Below are 22763 nucleotides of genomic sequence, written 5' to 3' on the forward strand. Positions count from 1 at the left end.
GAATTTATCCATTAATTGCACGTTGACCATTTAACACCTCATCCGAAATGCAGCAGCTCAGACACAGCACTCCTTCAGTTCTGGTCTACCTGTGATATCACTTAATGTGGTTTAATGTTAAAGACCACAAGAAAACTTGAAGTGAGCAATAATACTCTGTCATCAGTCTTATTCATATCCGAAAAAACTGGTTTTAATAGAAAACCCTTTCCTCCAACTTCTATTCTTTGTTTCTTCGTCAATGAGTTCAGTTTATCTGAATACTTGTTTCCTTCTGTCAGTTAGTCATTGCCACTTGCAGTCACACCACATAGCTGTCTAACTATTCCAATTCCCAATGCATCCACCTCCAACTTTTGCCCAAGTTTTCACTTTATTCTACCTGAAGAATATGTCAAACCAGTGAAGCTGTTGTTTTGATACAACACAATCAGTAGCAAAGTCATACCGCTCATTGCTGATTTTAAAGAAAGCTACCCAGGAAAAAAACTTGGGGATCTTTCTGGCTTGGATTTTGCTTTTCTCAACCTCAGATAGAGTTAGGGTCATCTATAATGGACTGCAGACATCCAGCAGTGGTATACTGTGCAGCCAAATGGACAGAAGAGTACATAGAACATAGAACAGTACAGCACAGGAACAGGCCCTTCAGCCCACAATATTGTGCCGAACAAATTAAACTGGTAATTAAATGCCTAATTAAACCAGTCCCTTCTGCCTACACAATGTCCACATCCCTCCATTCTCTGCACATTCATGTGCCTGCCTAAGAGCCTCTTAAACACCACTGTCATATTTGCCTCTGCTGTCATCCCTGGCAGCACATTCCAGGTACCCATCACTCTTTATGTTTAATTAACAACACACTTGTCCCATGCAACTCCTTTGAACTTACCCCCCTCACCTTAAATGCATGCCCTCTAGTATTAGACATTTCGACCCTGGGAAAAAGATACCAGCTGTCTATCTATGCCTCTCATAATCATAAATACATCATGATCTCTTTACAGATGTCAAACCAGGAAGCAAAAAATTCTCATTGTTAAATAACTTTTTTAAATATTTCGCAGACAAGAAAATAAAGATTGTGAGCTAAAGACTAAAATATAAACAAGTGTCAAGGCTAAAATATTGCTATATTTAATTATTAAGCCATTAAAAACCTGCTCACACTTCATTCATCAAGGCATAACATTTTTCAAAGTTTCTTCCATAATGAGAATAGTTTACAAGTACCTGACATTCACAGATTTCTATGGATTATGCTGGAAAAGTTACAACAGTGCTCACGGTGGCTGAGTAGGGAATCACTTACATCAGCCTCTGGATTGCCATGTTTAGCTGCATACGTACATCCTCCAGAAATTGCTGTCAGATTTCTTCCATCATTACCACATCTATTATTTTTGTCATGAATTCCAGTCCATTTACATTGTCCATTGACTGTACCCCAACTTGTCAAGTTCCAAAATGTTTTTGGTGCATTATTCTGATATGCAAATACATTTGAACACACTAAGAAATCAAAAGATGTAACTCTGGGAAATAATTTCAATAGAATACATTTTTTAAATTCTCTTTTCTCCCATCGGTCCCTAAAAATCCTACAGCTCTATATTTGTCTAGTCAGTAGCACCAAGTGCCCTGAATATTAGCAGCATCATATTCTACTGTTTCTGACATTTAGTTTTATTAACTGCAATGGAAATGAATTTTGGAAGCAGATTAGAACACAGTGTCCAACTCTAACTAGTGTCAGGACAGGGTGACTTTCTAGGCACTGGATTTTAAGACTGAAATAATGCATTAGAACTGGTCACATATTTATGTTATAATGTAGTGACTTTGAATTATTTTATCTTTTATAGTTCTTCTACTTAACCTGCACAATTTTTGTCAAGCACTAGTCAGTCCTTTAGATAAATTGCTGAGAAATACATTGAATTTACAACATAGTAACAAGCCAGCCAGTGTTCCACTTGAGCTTCCTCCAATGCTACCTCATCTTGCTCTATTGCCACATTGTTCAACTTATTTCTTTTTCTCTCATGTAGTTATCTGTTTTTTCCTTAAATGGATCCATGTTTCTTTCCTCAACTGTTCTATTTGCTAACAAGTTTCACATTCTAACCACTCTTCAGAATTCCCCATTAGTCACTATCTTGTATTTCAGTTCCTTAACATTGGACTTGAGTGGTAAAATCTGTTCACCCTATTGAACCCTTTCATAACCTTAAAGAACTCTGTCAGTTCACCCTCAACCTTCGCTTTCCCAGGGAAAGGTACGGCATCCTATTTAGAAAATCTAACATTTAACTTTTGTTTTGCCATGCACAAAGCATATTGGAAGGTTCTCACAAATGTTTTAATGGTGTTATTGCATGCATGAGAATGTTGATGTCATAAATAATTTTATAGAACTACAATGGAGTGGTTCTTGTAGGGAGAATGGCTAAAGTAGAAACATTTTTTGATACATTTTTAATCATTGATTGAACCAGCAGTCTTGGAGTTAATGGCAAGCAAAGTCCTTGCTATTCAGTACCTGTATATGATAGTTATTCAGTATTCAGTTAGCAGTCCACAGGAGATTCACCAACGTACTTCCTGAGATGAGAGGGTTGTTCTGTCAAGAGAGGCTCAACAATTTGGATCTGTATTCCTTGGCGTTTATAAGAATGAGGGGTGACCCTATTCAAACATATAAGATCTTATGGGCGCTTGACAGGGTAGATGTTGAGATGTTTTCACTAGTGGGAGAGTCACGAACAAGGGGACATGGCTACAAAATAAGGGACTGCTCATTTAAAATTGAGGTGTGTAGAAATCCCTTCTTTCAGAAAGTAGTGAATCTGTGGAATTCTCTGCCCCTGAGGGGAGAGGCCTGATCGATAGATATATTTAAGATGGAGATAGATAAATATTTGAAAGACTGAGGAATTGAGGGTTTTAGGAACTAGCACAGAAGAGGAATTGAGGCCAGTATAAATCAGCCATGATCGTTTTGAGTTGAGGAGCCTGGCGGTCCACTCCTGCTCCTATTTTCTAGTGTCCTTATAGTATTCCATACTGATACCTCCCTATGGAGAGAACATCCTGGATTGGAGTTAGCTGCCATGTCCATGTGATTGAATAGCGTTGTGGCACCCCATATCTAGGTGCAGCTTAGATATTTCTTGCAATATTCCAGCGTTGACCTTGCCTGCCTCACACCTTGTACCCTCTTGTCTGAAACTCTGCTGCTGTGTTTGTCCTAATTGCACCAAGATCTACTTGCCTATCACCCCATTTGCTCACTGACTTACATTGGCATCATCCCTATTTTAAAACTCTTATCCTTGTCTTCAAATCCATTAAAAGATCTTACACATCTCCATCTGTATAATCTTCTCCAATTCACAGCCTCCCAGAAACCTGCATTCCTCCAATTCTAACTTGCTCCACATTATTTGATTTGCTTCATATTTGGTACCTATGCCTTCAGTTGCCTGGAACCCAAGCTCTGAAATTTGCTCTCTCGCTCTCTCTCACTCTCTCTCTTTCTTTCTCTCTCTCTCTCTCTCTCCTTCACTTCTCTCCCACCCTTGAAGCTTAACTGATTCACTGGAAAATTTATTACAACACTGTGTAACATTTAAAAAAAAGTGAATTAAAAGGGCATTGGATTGTTAATAGGAATAACATCCATTAATCTGGAAAATCCACCAGTCCATTTCCACCAAAGTCCCGAGCATGCTGGATTATCAGTGTTTTACTGTATCTCCTTATGTGATTTAGTGTGTCGGCCTTTGTCTGTTAACACTGCAGTCAGCCACCATCTGATGTTTCATAATGTTAAAGGCACTATATAAATGCAAGTTGTTGGTGTGGCACCAGGTATTAATTAAGAGAGGAAGGAAGAAAATTTGAAGGGGTGGAGGGGAGTGGGTATGGTGAATTTGAATAGAATAGCTTGCTATGAAAAATATAAACATATCAAGTCTTAACACACACACATTCCAATTATTACAAGAAAATATTTTCAAGATTTTTTGTGGACATGCTTCCCACTAGATGGCATTCCACTTTAGTTTGCATTTGAGTGCTTTATGTGGGATTAACTTTATGCGCCTCGTTGATTGCCCCACAGTGATTTATGTTAAACAGTTATTATTCTCAGCTGCTGCCTTGCGTAATTTCACCAATATTTTTTTTCCTTTGGTTATCTGTCATTCTTAAAGAAAGCAAAGATAATCTGTCTTGCTTCCATTCAAAGTCAAATTTACAAATTGGATTCAGATCAACAGGATCTGACTTCATTAAATTGATCCTTAAATTCTGACTGCTGTGAGTGTCTCCCAAATTGAGTCAGGGAATGCAAGTTGTTTGACATGCTAGGTGAGTTGTTACTGTATGGTGGAAACTAATTTCACTTACATGAGCTGTAGTAGCCTGTTTTTTTTTATTGTGCCAGCAAAGGTGATAAGGGCTAGTAATTGTATATTATATTGTCCATGAACATCTGCCTGAAGTGTGTTCCAGCAATTCATCTATCATGTAGATACTGTTTTTCCTTATCCCTCCCACCACCACCTGCCCCCACCTCATCCTCATTCCTTTGCAGCATAACCCATCTCTGGTGCTGGTCTGAGGTAAGGTTTTGATGGGGACCATCTCTGGGCAGGGGATCACATTAATCAGCCCCCTTGTTCAATGCTCCAGCTGACATAATTACAACCTGCGCACAGCAGTTATTCAAGTCGAGTCCTTGTCACTCGAATTGCAAAAACTACACAGCTCAGATCCCCAAGGAGATTGCTTTATCACACAGAACAAGGGCTCACAGGAGTTGAAGAGAATAGAAATGGGGAGGTGTCTGTCGGGAACATCATATATTCTGTTAAAGGAAGACATTTGTAAGAATTCCAAGGAACAAAAGATTGTGCAAAAATTGTGCAAGTTTCCAAAACTGTATGGGACATTTTTAAATGATTCCATCAGCTTTTTATGAAACACTCATGCATTATTTAGCTTTCTTTCTTAAAGTTTGATGGCCTTTTTGTTTATTTCACATTTATTTTACAGAATCCTTTCTAAAAGTTGCGAAGCAGTACTTATTTGGATTTGCATCCAATGCATACATAAAGAAATAGCCACAACTAAAAATAAATGGGGAATAAAACTGAACGCAAACTGGACACCAGGAATGAAAATGCTACAAGAGCTTAAAAATACAATGAAAGCACAAAGGCATTTGTTTTATTGTGTTAATTTCAATGGTGTATCAGAAAATAATGCTTTAATATCTCCCAGGTTTATAATTTGCATCCCCTGTGTTTTACAAATGGTAAAGTCAATTTGTTTCCTTGCTGTTCCATGCGTTATGGATATGTTCCTTGTTAGGCTGAGCTCATGCAGCTGACAATATTGCATCAATTTGTTTTGTGAATTTTGAACAAAATCAAATACCATTTGATAGTTTGTTGGGTGAAATGAGCCATGGAATCCACTGTTTTGTTTTACGTCTGCAATCTGTATACTGGTTATATCCAATGTTTACATTCATGAGGGTTTTTGTTTTGTAGTTATTCTGGCATTTTAATATAGGTTTTCTTCCATTTATCCTCAGAATCCATTTTCATGTGTCTTCATTTTACTAATCTACTTATCGTTCTGCATTACCAGTCTGCCACAGGCTATTGTACTGCTGTATTCAAGTTCTTTAAGCATGAATAAAAATCAACCATTTTTAAAATTCATTTTATTTCTGTTAAGAAAGCAGCTGAGTAAGCTTTCTTGCGGTCCTCTTCAACCAGAATATCTTACCAAAGACCCTTGCTGTAAAGTTCCCACTGGGCTGGCCTGGTGCAGCTTATAATGTTACCTTAAGAAGAGTGCATGTGCTCAATATTATGCATCTTGCTTAAGCTGCAGAATCACCTTACGCCGACCTTCGCTCACTCCTGTGGTTATCTTTAGTAAGTTGCTGTTTAGCTTACAAAAGCAACACTGGTTTATCTGGTTCTGTTTTGGGGAGAGTTGGGAGGAAGGAAAATGATCCATTTCTTTGTGTATATTCCTTTTTAATCATCTTTATCTCATTATATGAAGACAAAGTTTTATAGTGTACATGAAAATATGCGACTTTTATTGTACAAGCCAAGCAAAAGGGATCAATGCCTGACTCTAGATGGTATCTATTATTTAGCCACTCTATGTCAAAACTATTGTCAATACATTTTGGTGGGAAACTTAACTCCTGATCATATTTGCAGCCTTATTTCATTAAAACAAATCTTGACTCCTTCCCTTTCTTTTATTCTGTGCTTTCCACATAAAAAGACTTGCATTTATAAAAAAAACTTTCACACCCCTTTCAGGATCCAAAAGGACTTTACAGTCAATTAAGTTGTACTGCAGGAAATGTTGCAGCCAATTGGTGCACAGCAAGCTCCCACAGTCAGTAATTTTGTAACAGCCAGGTGGTCTGTTTTAGAAATGTTGAATAGGGATTAAAATTAGCGGGTGTACAAGGGAGAACTCGCTTTCTCTTCAGAACCATGGGATCTTCTACTTGAGTGAGCAGGTGAGGCTTCAGTTTTAGTGTCCTCTCTGAAAGGTGACACCTTCTACAGTGCATCACTCCCTCAGTACTATGTTGAATTTTTCTCCTTGGGGCTCGAGGGTTTTATTCAGAACAACCAACCTATCATCTAAGCTATTGATGCTGTGGTCTGGTGATGGGTACTGGCATAGTAAGGTATGGATGGAGTATGGTTCCACAATTCCAAAAGTTAGGGTTTATGAACTTGTGATTATGACTGAAACTCTGCTCCCTGATCCTTACCCACACTAAGTTCAATGTGAACCAAGGCACAGCAGGATCTTGTCTCTGTGGTTGAATCCCTCCATGACCTCATCCTTTCATCTCTCCATAATTCCTGCAGCCCTACAATCCTCTGAGATCTCTGTAGCACTCTGATTCTGGTTTCTTGTAAAGTCCTAATTTCCTTTGCTCCCCCATTGTGGCATCAGCTGTGTGGAATTTAAAAGGGAGTTCTTTCCCTAAACTTACTGTCTCCTGGCTTCTCGTCCTCCTTTGGATGGATCCTTGAAACCTAACTTATCGATCAAATTTTTGGTCACCTTTCAATTATGTCCTTGTGTGGCCCAGTCCGATTCTGTTCCTGAAAAGCACCTTTGGATATTGTACTAGGTTAAAGTTGGTATATAACTACAACTGGCAAGTTTCTGTTATCTCACCACATGGTCATTTTCCCTGCCACAATCCTGGACCAAGAGCATGTATAGGCAACCCCATGCTAGCAAATGTCAGCCAACTATGATTGTGCCTTTGCCTGGGCACACATGATTTCCAGCAGTTATCAATGGGAAACCTTGTCACTCATGGCATTGCAATCAGAAATTTTTGCTCACATTCCATCAACATCTACCAGTCAACCCATCACTTTACATTCTTCTGTACTCAGCCATTCAATGATTTCAGGAGCTCAGTTTTTATTTGGATTGCAGTTGCCGCCAACAATTGCCATTTATCGTTCCCCTAAACCCATCTTCTGTTTCTTGCCATATTACCACATCCTTTGCTTTGCATCATCAGCTCCTTTACTGCTGAATTGTCTCCTGACTTCCATCCTATCCCCTTCCCCTTTCTCTGTCTCTAGGCTTGCTTGAACACCTGCTACATTTCCAGTACCAATTCAGGAACAGCTTCTTCCCCTCTGTCATCAGATTTCTGAACAGTCCATGAACACTACCTTGAACTACTTATTTATTTTTGTAATTTATAGTCATTTTATGTCTTTGTGCACGACTGCTGCCGCAAAACAACAAATTTCACATCATATAAGTAAGTGATAATAAATCCAATTCTGATTCTGATGAAAGGTCATTGACCTCAAACTTTCACTGTATTTCTCTCTTCGCAAATGCTGTCTGGTCCAGTGAACATTTCCAGGAGTCTTTCATGCTCCTATTTCTGATTTCTGCTGTATTTAGCCCTTCAAACCACCACAGAAGCCACTGTTAAAGCATCAGCTTTTAATATAATCATTTGTTTAATAATTCCCCACTCCCCCATCCAGTTTGTGTACGCTTATAGATACCAAAATACTGTTTGTCCTGTCTCTCCACTGAGGATTTATCCCTTATCCTTCTCTCTCACCAGCGAGTTTGAATGCTGAATTCAGATGTTATCTGCTAACGATCCAGTGAGGTGCCTTGGTGCATTTTACTGTGTTAACGTGGCAACATAAGTGAAAATTGTTGTTATGTTTTTTTCATTTAGCTCTATACTCAGTTATTCCAATACATCGGTTTTGATGTACTTCAGGAATTAAAACTATTTGCTGTAATTCAAAAATGTAAATGGTTTGATGACCCAAATCTGTTTAGGTATCTAGAGGATGAGCAGTCAACTGTACTTGCACTGCCATTGAATCATTTCCTGCATTTTGGGGATTGCTGAGTGTTTGAGTTTTGTTTCAGTATTGTGGTGACTGGGCTTTGCAATAGAATATATAACATGTGGTACAGCTCACACTATTTTAACAGAATCCTACAGTAGCAGCACCCTACCTATAAGTGCACTCAAACTGATGCTTTAACAGTAGCTTCTGTAATGGTTTCAAAGGCAAAATACTGCAGAAATCAGAAACAGGAGCAGGAAAAACTGCTGGAAATGTTCGCCGGGCCAGACAACATTTGTGAAGAGAGAAACAGAATTAAAGCTTGAGGCCAATGATCTTTCTTCAGTACAGGAAATATAGCAGATGTTCAAGCAAGTCCAGAAAGAGGGAGAGAAGAGAGGAGAGAGGGATGGGGTGGAGGCCAGGAAAAAATTTAATGGCAGAGGAGCAGATGATGCAAGATTACAAGTACAATTGATTCACCCAACTGTCTTAGAGTCATAGAGGGATGCAGCATGGAAACAGGCCCTTTGGCCCACTTAGTCCTTGCCAACCCACTTACACTAATCCTACATTAATCCAATTTTTTTTTATTCTCCCCACATTCCCATCAAATTCCAGCAGATTTGATTACTCATCTACACACTGGGGGCAATTTACAGTGGCTAACCTTTCAATCCGTAGGTTAATTGGGATGTGGGAGGAAACTAGAGAACTCGGGGGAAACCTATGCGATCACAGGGAGAACATGCAAACTCTGCACAGACAGCACCCAAGGTCAGGTTTGAACCCGGGTCTCTGGTGCTGTGAGGCAGCAGCTCTACAAGCTGCACCACTGTGCCATTAATAGTATTTGATTGTATAATGTGCAGTATTTGCTACTCAATTAATGCAATAAGGACATGGATTAAGAATCGAAACAAGTACCACATCTTACAATAATTTTTTATTTGATTAGAATACAATGTTGAATGATTTATGCCTAAAGTCACCAAACAACATTAGATGTAAATTATTTCCCAATTCTTATACTAGGTTCACAACTTGTGCTCCAGAGATCCTTAGGAAAAAGGTAATTTCATGAAATGACGACTTGCATTTACAGCAAGAAACAAACTACCGGTGGAACTCAGCGGATCAAGCAGTATCTGTAGAGGCAAAAGAATGGTCGACATTTCAGGTCAAGACCCTGCATCAGGAGTCTTGCATTTATGTGGTGCCTTTAATGTAGCAGGAAGTCATCAGGCATTCAGGATGCATTAGCAAAATAAGATATTTTTGACAGTGAGCTACAGAAGGAGTTGTCAGGCAAGATGCCTAAGAGCTTGGTCAGAGGTAGTTTTTAAGGAGTGTCTTAAAGGAACAAAATGTCAAGGAGGTTTAGGAAGAGCTTAGGGCCTTGGCAACTGAAGCAACAGCTGTCAGTGGTGGAAGGATTAAACTTGGTGGATGATCAAGAGGCCTGAATAGGAGGAGCATGAGGATCTTGCCAGGTTGTACAACTGGAAGAGGTTAGAGAGATAAGGAGGGAGCAAGTCACAGAGGGATTAGAAAAAGAGGACAACGTTTTTAAAATTGAAACCTTGTCAGATGGGGAAACCTGTGTAGGGCAATGTGCAAGTTCAGATACAGCCAATAGACACTAGTAAGAACAAAACAGTGGAGATTTATAAAATACATTTTTATATACTGTTGCCGTCCTTTTCCTCCTCTTTGAACATTGCTGGTGAAAGCATTTGCTATAACTGCTGAAGGAAGATGATGCGCATCAGGGGAGAGAGTGCCACCCTCTCTTACTGAAAATTAAATACATTACATAGTCTGAAATAAAAAAAATACTGGAAATACTCAGCAGGTCAGACAGCATCTGTGGCAACAGAAACAGAGTGAGGTCTGAAGCGTCTTTAACCTGAAACATTATCTCTGCTTCTTTTTCCACAGTTACATTCTAATACTATTGTAGCTCAAGGTTCTACCGATAAGGGAGAATGAAGGCCCATAACCTGCAAGATTTGACCCTCCAGAATCCACCCATACAAGTTCTTTATGAGCAATAGTAAATATTTAGCAAAGGATGATCCTTCACTGAATTTCTTAGATAAAACCTAAATTGCAGCCTCATAATCCTTGTTAGTCTCGGCCCATTCAGGAAAGGCAGAGGAGCAAAAATAATTTCCACAGGTGGGTGGGAAAACCTCCAAGGAGAACAGCCTAGGAATGTAACAGAGAGGTGCCACAAAGATATTGGCAAGTTCATGTTTCTTACCATATGAATCAGGATATGCGGGATTGAGTCTCTTTGCCCAAAGACAGGGCTCAATTCATGGAAGGGGAAGACAGAGTGAGGAAAGAAGAAGCATAACAACAGAAGTGGATCAACTTCTACTGGACTGTTCCGGAGATGCAACAAAATATGTGTTTTGCTGATTTAACTTAATGGGACATTGTGAAATGTTTTACAGCCAGTGAAGTATTTTAGAAGGTAACCACTGCTGTAATGCAGAAAACATGACTCCCAAGTTAGTTAGTCATAGCAAGGTCCAATGAACAGCAATGCAATAAGGACCAGATAAATTGTTTTAATGATGTTGACTGTAGATTAATATTGATTCAAGGACACTGGCATGAACTCCCATGCTCTTTCTCGAAATAATGCATAAGGTTTCTCATTCACCTGAGAGAGGGGAGTGGGCTCTCGGTTATCACTTCTGTTGAGACACAGTACTGCTGACAGTGCAGCATTCCATAACAGTACTGGGGGTGTGAGCGTAGATTATTGTACCCATTTCTCTGGAATGGAATGCACAAACATTTGACTCAGTGGTTTATGCATTAATACCATAAAATAATTTTTATGTAACAAGTCCATTTTATTACAATAATAATATTAACTTTTATTCCTGCTGTAGAGCTGTAGAACAAGGAGAAATATTAACACCAGAAAACATGGATGACTTCCCAATCATTTTAATTTTAAGTGATGATTTATCTTTGAATATTCTAATATGCAATGTTTAGTTCTTAGCATTAAAGTATTTAAAGGTTAAATGCTCAAAGGTTCATCCCCATTCCATAATGTGCTATGTAACAGTGGCAGTATGTTGTTCTTAGCCAAAAAACGATTCAACTGTAGTCACTACTATAAAATGTTTTGAGCTACTGACGGGGGGGAATGAATTGCTTGCCTTAGACTTGGTTAAATTGGGTTTAGTTCTGTGATTAAGCATGCTATTCCAATACATAGAGAAATGATGTATTAACAGCTTGAAATGAATCCAGTAGATCAAAGGGTCAAGTACTTGTGACTTCGGGTGCAAAGGGCAAGTCTCGGGTGTATCTGATATGATGGGTTACTTGCTTTGATTGGATAGTTTCCAGTTATGCATGTGTGGAGGGTCAGGCATTAAGAAAGTTATTCAGGAAATGGGATCACAGAAAGAGCCAAGACATCATTTTAACATCCGGCATAAAGCAAAATCTCGAAGTAAAAGAATAAAATGGTAAATGAGATCAACATAAACATTTCCCAGTGAGTGTACTTCTAACTTTGCTTGTGGTTATGCCCAGAAGATTCATTCCTGGAGACTTCAGGATAATCCTAAAAGATTGGAAATCCTGCTCTATTGATTTACTTGCAGGAACAATCTTTCTGTGGAAGTGAAGGTGTATTAACATGCAAATTGTTACTTTTATTTCCAATTTTTCATTCATCTTTTAATGACCTCTTTTTGCAGACTTTTACATAGTAACAACATAAGGCTTAACAATTGTAGTACCACTAGCTCATGACCACATGAGCTGGGTATTTATACAATATGTATAATTGCCCTTCCTCCTTCAGCTTTGGGTATTTAATCTCACTTCATTATGTATCTTTCCTATGCATTGTTAATGGGCTGTCTGCTTTAAAAATCCAAAATGCTGGAGGAGATGCACCTTCTGGAAAGAATTAGCTCATTAAGGTTGCAAATAAAAATGTGCTGAAACTGATGATTCTTTTTCTTTTTGGGGGAAAACTCTGCTTAGGTCGAACTGTGCAGAGAATATCCGGAAGCACATCCTACACACTGGCAAACATGAGGGTGTGCTGATGTACAATTGTCCAAAGTGCGAGTACGGAACCAACATCCCATTGGAATTTCGGAACCATCTCAAGGAGCTTCATCCTGATATTGAGAATCCAGATCTGGCTTATCTCCATGCAGGTAAGGTTCACTTTTCTCAGAGTGATAATCCTTCTGTTTGTCAGTGTTCCTGATACATGACTCTGGTTGGGTGTGATCTTGGAGTATTCATTGTCACCTCTGCCCTTCAATACTCCTGGCCCAGACAGGTGACCTTACCCAATCTCTCTTCCCCATCTGCATTATATTTATAACAACTACACAAAATTGTATTGAAAGAAAATGGGGAGTATAAGTATACATTTCCCAATGATTTTGGTCCTGCATAAAGTTACATTTGTATCTGGTAGATTAATGAACTGATCCTGCAGGACTGAAAATCCTACACTTTTAGTATACATGCAACATACCGGGATACCACTGATCTTTCTGTTGACATATTATAACTGGACTTCACATTGGAACATCATAAGTTTGCTCATTGCTTCCACCAGGCTCTCTCTGTACCCCTGGTGAGAAACTACCAAACCCACAGTTCAATTGTTGCTTTACGTGGATTTGAAAGACCAAATAATTCTCACACTTTTCTTCTTCCTTATTTACATTATTTGCATAATATTGCTATTGGATTAAGCTTCTATAATAGACTAGTTAATGAAGGGAGATGTGATCCTACAGCAGTCTATGATGTATTTGAAATCGGTCAGCAATGATTAGGACAATTGGAGAGGAAAATCATTTTCTGCAATGGTTCCAATCATTGCTGAGCTATGTGCAATACAGTATATTCACTTTGCACACTGAACTCCAATTTCAAACTTTGGTCCCGTTGACTTCACTGTTCTTTTTTTAAAGGGTGAATAGCCTATTTTTTGGAAATCAATATATGAACAATTTCTCAAAATGACTGGAGTCACTTGCAGGCTGAGAATTAAAAAAGATGTACATTTTACAGAAGAGTTAAACATTTAAAATCATTTAGAAATGGTGTTTTACAGAAAAAAGACCAACAGGAGAAAAGGTTTGATTTTCAAGCTGTAAATAGTCTTTTTCTCTCTCATCCTTTCAGCCTCTTTCTCTCTTTTCTGTCACTCCCTTTTCTCTCTCATAACATTTAGAAAAAAAATTGCACACTATCAGATCATTTAACAGCTTTCCAGCTGAATTAAGACAACATTATCACCCAAATAAAGCTTATTTCCTACAGAATTCAGAACAAAATCCTGCAGTATTAAGCTCTTGCATTATCAGCATGGAGGTCTCGTTGTATCAGATGAACAATCAGGGCATCCTGATGCGCTGCAATGCCGAATAGTTATGAGATGGGTTTTTGAAAAGGATTTCCCAGACAATGAGGATCAACTGTGGCGAAGACTGACCTGGCCATCAGGTATTGTTTTTCAGTGGGGAGAAAAGAACAGTCATCTTTATCTTGAACTCAGGATGTCCCATAATGGTTTACAATCAATGAAGTACTTTACCCAAATTGTAGGGAAATGCAGAAGGCAATTTGTGCAGAGCCATGAAAAGAGCAGAGAACAACATCTTTCATTTATAGAGTACCACTCATCTACCTACCACAGCTGTTTAAAGGAATGTTGTCAAATAAAAAATAGCACTGAGCCAGATACAGAGACATTATGGCAGCCCAATTGCAGAGGACTCTGTACTAACCAGAGTCCATACTTTCATTTGAAGGCTGAATTGAATTTGCAATATGGACATATTAGAAAGGGTTAAAAATAATATATTAATCTCAACAAAGATCAGGAACTATTGTGTTATCCTTTATGCCTCTCCGTGTTGCCCACCAAATGTTCAAACAAGAAACATTTCCTTTCAAGCCCAGAGCTTTATTACTTGCTGGCTGGGCTGTCAGATCAGACTGGTTAGTTGCATCACAGTTGAAAATCTACACAACTGTCAGTTTGATTGACAGCTTGGTACACACATCTGTCAAGAAAAACTACCCAGTTTATAGCATGTGTCTTAAATAAAATATGCACCTGAAGAAGAAAAGGTTTGAACTCTTAGGAAGCAGAGTGAAGCACTTTTGTTGCACTATCTGCCCATCTTCCTATCCAGAGTAAGAAATACATAAGGCTTTTAGGGCTGTTGCAAGATTACTTAGACCCACTATATTGTAACATATATAATGCAGAATAGCCTTCAACCAGATTTAATTACCCTTGGTTTAGTACTACAGAATTGTTGGTTAGAGTTTCAAAGTATGAAATTTAAAATCAAACGACATTTTTATTTGTGAAGAAGACACAATAATTCCTTTATCTAACTTACAAATTTAAAATAAATCTGAAATATGCTGCAGCGATGTTCAAAGTACATTATCTGCATATCAATTTGACAACTGATGTACTTAAGTTCTGTTGTCATTTGATAAATTAATGACTGAATTCATCGCTAAGATACAAGAAAGCACCAAATCGATGAAAAGAATTATTTTTACATTGTTTCCTCTGAAGGGAGAAGTAAATATTTGACGAGTTGTAAATTTATGATTTCGATCAGATTGACAGCAGAGAAACACCCCGCTTGACTTAAATCTTGTATGCTCCACTTGTGCCGGCTGCCAGCTCTCCTTATCCCACCCCATCACTATACCCTTATATTTCTTTCTTCCACCTAAATGCATTTCTGCTGTTCACATCAACAACTCCCTGTGGTAGAGAGTTCCACATTCTAACCACTCTCTGGGAAAATCTCTAGGAAGGCAAAAACTGAGGGCCTCATTTTGCAGGGAGGAACCAATAAGTATCATCGGGAATTCTAGAGAATTATCCAGGGAATGCTTAGAATGTGGAGCTTACTCCTAAAGGTCTGTGCCCACCCTATCTATTTGCTCTTTAAAAAAAAGCTCAATTACATCATTTTCTGCCTTTTGCTTTCCCAGAACAAAGATCACCAGCCAGTTCAATCTGAATCACACGGAACATAATCACTATAATATAGGCTATGTATTATAGGCTATGTAATTGGTTTAAAATAATTATCCTTCCCACTCTCCATCCTTATTGAAATAAATGGGGTCTCTTATCCAATGTCACAGAGTGGCACAGCTAGTGGAGCTTTTACCTTACAGCTTCAGTGACCTGGGTTCAGTCCTATCCACAGGTGCTAACCATATGGAGTTTCCATGTTCTCCCTGTGACCATGTGGGTTCCTCTGGGTATTCTGATTTCCTCCCACATCCCAAAGATGTGTGGGTTGGTAGGTTAATTAGTCTCTGTAAATTGCTCCTCGTGTAGGTGAGGGGTAGAATCTGAAGGGAGTTGATGGGAATGTGAGGAGAATAAAATGGGATTAATGTAAATGGGTATTTGATGTTCTTAGACTTGATGGACCAAAGGGACTGTTTCCATGCTGTATGACCACACCAGGTCTGATGGTGCTCTGCCATTGGTTTCTGTATAGAGTCCAGTGATGGAGGGGAGTGACAGATATGATGGCATCATCACTTAATCGGCTCCAGACTTGCAGCTAGTCCATACATGTGTGGAAGCATGTGTCCACCAATAGATGCCTCCACAACCAAATGCCATAACTAACACAGTTTTTGTCTATGTATAGACTATGATATTTTATGTTGTTGCTGTGGTTTGTGGTATCTCAATGCATTGTTACTTCAAAGTTAAAGAAAATTGCATCTTTGCTTTTTGGCTGTCATGACCTCAGGATGCATCAAAGTACTGTAGAGCCAATGAACTTTTGAAGTGTAGACTCTGTTGTAATGCAGGAAACTAATGCAGTCATGCATTAACTTACTTAAAAGACAGTGGCAGGCTCTATGTAGATTGTAATGTTTTCCCCCATGTGTGCGCCCTTTTGTAGCATTAAATGTAATCCTGAAATATTAATGTGAAATGGGAGATTTGATTAATGCCACAGCACCAGGACAGTTTTTTTATCTTACAACCGAAATTCTTCTTGCGTGTCGTTCATTGTCTTTTTTTTTAAAAAAAAGTAATTAATATTGAATCTTTGCTAATCTACATTGATTTTCTAATCTATCATTGATTCTTAGCTTAAAAAATGCAATGTATCACTGGCTTTTTATTGTATAACTTGACAGTAGCTGATAAAGTATCAGTGTAGGAAGTGTCAGAAAAGGTTAATATTTATTGATTTTTGCTTGCATTAAAACCACTGTCGGTTTTGCCATATGAGATGTATGACCAACAGCTTTGGAGGATAATGTAGATTTTCTGCATGATGGTTATGCAAGCAGTCTAACTGTAACCTATTGCGGTATTGAGGTAGCGAAGTAAAAAGGAATGTCAGATCCTTAATAATAAAATAACTTACAAAGTCCAGACCACCTGGGAGTTGATTTGAGCTTGCCGAAATGAAGCACAAGAGTACCACTTAAAAGCTGAATAACCCCTGGCATTGCAAACGAGAGTCACATTTAGCCTTTTCATCCACTTAACTAGGCACTATTGATCCGCAGAAGCAGCGTAAGCAGGTGATAGCTGGAACTGTGAGCTACAGAGACTGTTTCTTTATAGAGGGAAAAGAAAGGATATAATTAGTAAACCAACCCAATTGGATGTTAAGGTTCAGGAGGACTGTTATCTACAATGAATATTGAGGGTTTTATTTCTCTTCCAAGGTATGCAGTCTACTTGAAGCCTGTCTCTAGCTTTAACTGCATGGTGTACATGGGACAATGACAAGAGCACTGCAGTCTTTTCATTTATCTCCATCACCGTACAGCTGTCAAAAGGGCAAGTCAATAACGAATGTCATGGTTTGCATACAATAACAAACAAACACACACACACACACACACACAAAATCAGACCCTTGGGTCTTTGTTTATAAGTTGCAAATTCAAGGACTGAAGATGAGCACAAATACACTCACAATCAGAATTAAATTTTCACCTTCTCTGACCAAAGACATGATTTAATAAGAATTGTCTGAGTGCTATTGTTTATACTCTACTAACCCGGAATACAGTACAGTCATACAAGGGAAAATATTATCAACTTGTACTGTGTTAATCAGGTAAATACTAAATGTTCCAGTCTTGTTATCTTAGTAATGTCAGGAACTGAGCAAATCCAGTCAATGATGAGGGTCATTAAGGGATCATGAAAGGTATCAAGTGTGCAATTAAAATCATTTCCAATAAAATAAACTTAGACTTTACAAAGATATATTATTCCGTCACTAGTGTCAGCAAACTGCATACAAGAGTAATTGGATTACAAAACTAAATAGTAAGATTTGGAGGAATTCTCTAGCACAAGTTTCTGTTGCGTTAATGCTGATAACCCTTATAATGAAATGAAGCGTCAAATGGGCAAATGAGACTAGCTTAGATGGGAATCTTGGTCGGCATGAATCAGTTGGGCGAAAGGGCCTGTTTCTGTGCTGTATGACTCTATGACTCTAATTTTAGCATGCAACATAGGTTCAGTTTTCAGACTGGGCAGCTGGAACAGCAGTTTCAATTGCTGGAGACAAAACAACTTGCACTTATATTGTGTCTTGATCTTGGTAAGTTGCCCCAGGGCACTTCCTGGTAGTATTCTCAGACAACATTCATGGATGTTTTCACTTGCCCACTTCAAACAGGCTGAAGTTTGAAACAAGAACAGAAAATGCTGGAAACAGGCAGCATCTGTGTAAGGAGCACTCTAATGAAGGCTCTTCAACCTGAAACATTAGCCCTGTTTCTCTCTCCACAGATGCTGCCTTGACCTGCTGAGTGTTTCCTGCATTTTCTGTTTTTATTTCAGATTTCCAGCATCTGCAGTTTTTTGATTTTCAGGCTGAAGTTTGGCTGAGGTAGATGTTGCTCTGAACTGCTTACAATCTCCAGGCTGAACCAGACAAAATGGACAAAAAGCATACAGCATTAAAATTCATCCCTCTACACTTCAAAAACTTCATTCTCTGCATTATATTCATAGAATCAGATGATGAGTTATGGACAATTGTTTTGTAATGAGCATGATATTTAGTCACAAGAAGCTTGGTTTGTCCTCCTGCTGTCTATAACTGATGAATTAAAGTTTGCCTTGGAGGATTCCTATTAGCATTTGTAATCCCAGAGATTAAACTCATATCCATGTGATCACTTTTTATTTCTGATAAAGCTCCTATGTAATGCCTTGGGGTGTTGCACTACATTAAAGACACTATATGTATTATTATCAGTCATTCCCAAGCATACCAATTAAAAATATCTTTTACTCCATAAGACACAAGTATTTGACCATCTTAGGATCAACTGTTCAGTTTTTAAGTGATAGAAAATAGGAACAAAAGAACAGGAACTGGCCATTCTATTAGATGTGGCTTTCCATATTTGCACCAGAGTTTACCTGCTACAGAAATACAGAATGCTTTCTACTGCCAAGATGAGGCTAAATGCAAATAGAGGAACAGCATCTCATATTCCCCCTGGGTAGTCTATAACCTGGCCGCCTGAATATTGAATTCTCCAACTTCCGGTAACCTGCTCCCCCTCTGTCCCTTTTCTCTCTCCTCCTGACCTGTCTGGCCTCCATCACCTATCTTTCTTCCCCACCCTCTCCAACTGGTTTATAGAGTCATAGTCATATAGCACGGAAACAGGCCCTTCGGTCCAACTGCTCCATGCTGACCAAAATTCCCATCTAAGCTAGTCCCATTTGTCAGCGTTTGGTCTATATACCTTTAAACCTTTCCTATCCATGTACCTGTCCAAGTACCTTTTAAATGTTTAATGTACCTGCTCGACCACTTCCTCTGGCAGCTCATTCCATATACTGACCACTCTCTGGGTGAAAAAGTTGCCCGTCAGGTTCCTAATAAATCTCTCCCCTCAAACCTGTGCACTCCAGTTCTTGATTCCCCAACCCTGGGAAAAAGACTGTGTGTATTCACCCTATCTATGCTCCTCATGATTTTATATACCTCTACAAGATCAAAGAGAGGGATACAGGCCAAATGCAGGCAGATGGGACTAGCTCAGGAAGGCATTTTGGTCGGCATGGATGAATTGGACCAAGGGGCCTGTTTCTGTGCTGTATTACTCTGACTTTATGAAATTTTACAATTCAGCCCAACCAGTCCTTGAAGACTTCTACTCTTCAAAACTATCAGAAAATGAGTGAGGAAGGTGTACGCTTCCCAACAAGTTTAAAACCTCACTACCACTGCCACTTTATACCCTGCACATTTATTTTGTTTGAAAAAAATAACTGATTTACAAACCTTATATTAAATTTGAAGTTTCAGAACCTTGTCCTGCAATGCAGATTGCAAAGGCTCTCCTTACTGATAAATGTGGTCTATGGTATTTAGAGTAATCTCAAGTGTATTTTTTTTAATTGCTTACAATGAAAAATGAACACCATTCCATCAGCTTAAATAATTTGCGATCTTGCTCTTTTTGATCATAAATCTCTTAACGTTTTCCTAGTATTGACAGCTCCTAGGATATGTTATGAATCACAATTAAGCTTCCACTTCACCTTCCCATTGTGAATTTTCCAGGCTGGTTTAAAAATCGAGAATGAATTCCTTTTCTCAGTGGAAAACTTGGAGGTTATCACAGTTTGCTTTCTCAAGTGTACGTGAGCAATGAACTTGAATGGAAATGTCCATCTGGATTGGTAAATTGTTTTATTATTATCACATGTACTGAGGTACAGTGAAAAACTTTGTTTTGCATGCCATCCATACAGATCATTTCATTACAACAGTGCATTGAGGTAGTATAAAGGGAAAGCAATAATGGAATGCAGAATGAAGTGTAGAAATTCTTAGAGTCACAGAACTTAGATTCAAAAGAGTAGAATGATTATAATAGAAGCAATGAGTAAATCTGCAGGGAGCAGTTTTTAACAAGTCATCATGCTCTGGCACCATCTTGCAGTGCAGCATCTCCGTGGACTTGTGTGAAGCCGTGGCTCATCACTGCTCAAAATGGAGATGAAACGTTGAGAATAGCATTGAGGACCTCGAGTCCACTTATCAGGAGCGTACAAAAACCCAGCATAAATGGTGCAAGGTCAATTGCTGTCGCTTCACAGTATCTTTTCACATTTCTTTCTGCTTCACTGACCTCCACATTAGGTTAAAATGCTCCTCTTCTAAGGAGAAATGGTTAAGTTTTCGGGGCAAAATCTTGAATAAAGTCTTGGAAGTATCAACACCTGTAATATTCTACCACAGAGAGTGGTTAATACACAAATGTTGAGTATCTTCAAAGCTGAAGTGGATAGATTTTTTGGCCTCTTAAGGAATGAAGGGATATGGACAATAGACAGACACCAGGGGCCATTTTGCCTACACGTGCTAATATACCTATAGAGTATGAAATAAGTAGTTATCTTCAAAATCAACTGAAGTGTCCTTGGTGATTAAAAGAGTTGATTGAGCAAATGGAGAGAAATTATTTCCTTTGGAAAAGAGGTTCCATAACACAATTCCCATTACTAAAGCGGGCCTAACTGTTGATACAAAGGTTTAATGCATTCACAGTCTTTAAATTAGTTAATCGGCTAGTTAATCAGTATTCAAAAAGAATTGCCTTTAATATCTAATTGATTTCCTGTATGCCATATATCCATGCAGGGAGCTTTTCATAAGCTCGAACCAGCAGGTTGATTGCACACTTGTTACCTGTAATTCAATATAGAAGCACTCTGTTTACAAAGCCCGGATTTCCTGCCCTGTTAAAACAATCAGCTCCAAAGCTGGAGCCTCACAGTTAAATAAACAACAAGGGAACATTCAGTACTGCCAGTAACTCGTCAAAGGTAACTTAACTGCCTTTGACTTCATTCGTTAATATCTACCCAGTGTAGATTCTGACATTCTCTCTACCATGTTTTGACAATGCCTTACTGTATATCTTTTGCTGTGGTTCACTCAAATGCTGTGGGTTAAGAGTGATATTCATTGTTGTCATCAAGCCAAGTGTCCACATCTATCCCCTGCCAAGGTTCCTAGCAAAGAGTTGCTTCAGAACATCTTGAGATCCTGGTTCTCATTCTTGACAACCCCCGTTAGTTCTGCTCAGTACTCTGTCAGTCCATCCACACTTGCAGTCTCCACTGTGCTGTTGGAATAGCCTGACTGACTTTCTGATGCATGGCAGTACATTACCTTCAGATCTTGGTTCATGCCAACTGCATCGTTGCCATAATTAAAATGAAGTTCCAGGTCTTGCACTTGCAATCTATTTTAATGTATATCCTTAATGAATGTTATAAATAGCTAGTAAAGCAAAAGCTAAGTGGGGGTTCAGTTGGTGTATTCAAAATTGAGAGTTTTAGAACAGTAACTAAAGGGAAAACCTTTCCACTAGCAGGAGGGTTGGTAACTACAGATTTAGGATACTTGTCTTCAAGAACCGGGGAATGAGTGGGGAGGGGGTGGGAAGGCTGTAGTTGGAAGGGGGTGGGAAGGGTGAAATTAGGAGATTCCTCAGCAAACTGTTGCGATCTGGATGTTATGAGACTATACAGCAAATTCTGATCTAGAATGTGCTGCCTAAAAGAGCAGTGGAAGCAGATTCAATGGGAACTTTCCAAAGGGAGTTAGATAAGTAGCTCAAATGAATAATTTATAGACCATTGGGGAAAGAGCAGGGTACTGGAGCTGAACATAGAACACTACAGCACAGTACAAGCCCTTCAGCCCACAATGTTGTGCTGACATTTTAGCTGATTGAAGGCATCTTTCAAATGACCAGCAAATTACCTTTTCGTGCTGTCCACTTCTAGTATGCTCTTAGAACTCATGGTATTTAAGTATCTGCATTGATAGTATTTTTAATGACTTGTCTAGAGTTATTGTGACAGGAAATATGTTGCCACAAGTAGCCACTGAGACGAACATGTGTCATTGTTTGAAGGAAGAACATGGAGAAAAGAGAGAGCATGGACTGGAGTGAAGGTCTTGACAAACTAGCCATGTCACAGGTGACAAGATCTCATTGACCTCCTGATGTGCTGTATGCTTCAGGATTTTCATGCACTGTTATTGAATTTATTCTACTTTAATAATGGGCAAAATGATTAAATGGAGAAATGGCAAATTTTAAATGATCTGTATCTGAAACAAATACTGCTCTTCTTCCCTGGAATTCATTATATTAAAAAGTTGTGTGTAATAACTAAAATCACTAAACATTAGTTAGGATTAAAATAGCTTGGTAGATCTTTTTTTTGCTAGTTTTATTCTGTATACTTTCTCCCCCAAATTGCTC

At 38.7% G+C, this 22763-nt stretch overlaps 1 protein-coding gene across 4 annotated transcripts in view; it reads left to right on the forward strand.

Moving 5' to 3' along the window:
* The window catches only part of znf407 (zinc finger protein 407), a 379875-nt gene that overhangs the window by 271647 nt on the left and 85465 nt on the right, over positions 1–22763 (forward strand). For all 4 annotated transcript variants that reach the window (XM_052023962.1, XM_052023966.1, XM_052023963.1 and 1 more), the window contains one exon: positions 12435–12613. In XM_052023962.1, the coding sequence (XP_051879922.1) occupies positions 12435–12613 (179 nt within the window). The remainder of the gene's footprint in view (positions 1–12434; positions 12614–22763) is intronic.

Source organism: Pristis pectinata, chromosome 9 (assembly GCF_009764475.1).
Source record: "Pristis pectinata isolate sPriPec2 chromosome 9, sPriPec2.1.pri, whole genome shotgun sequence".
Taxonomy (NCBI): domain Eukaryota; kingdom Metazoa; phylum Chordata; class Chondrichthyes; order Rhinopristiformes; family Pristidae; genus Pristis; species Pristis pectinata.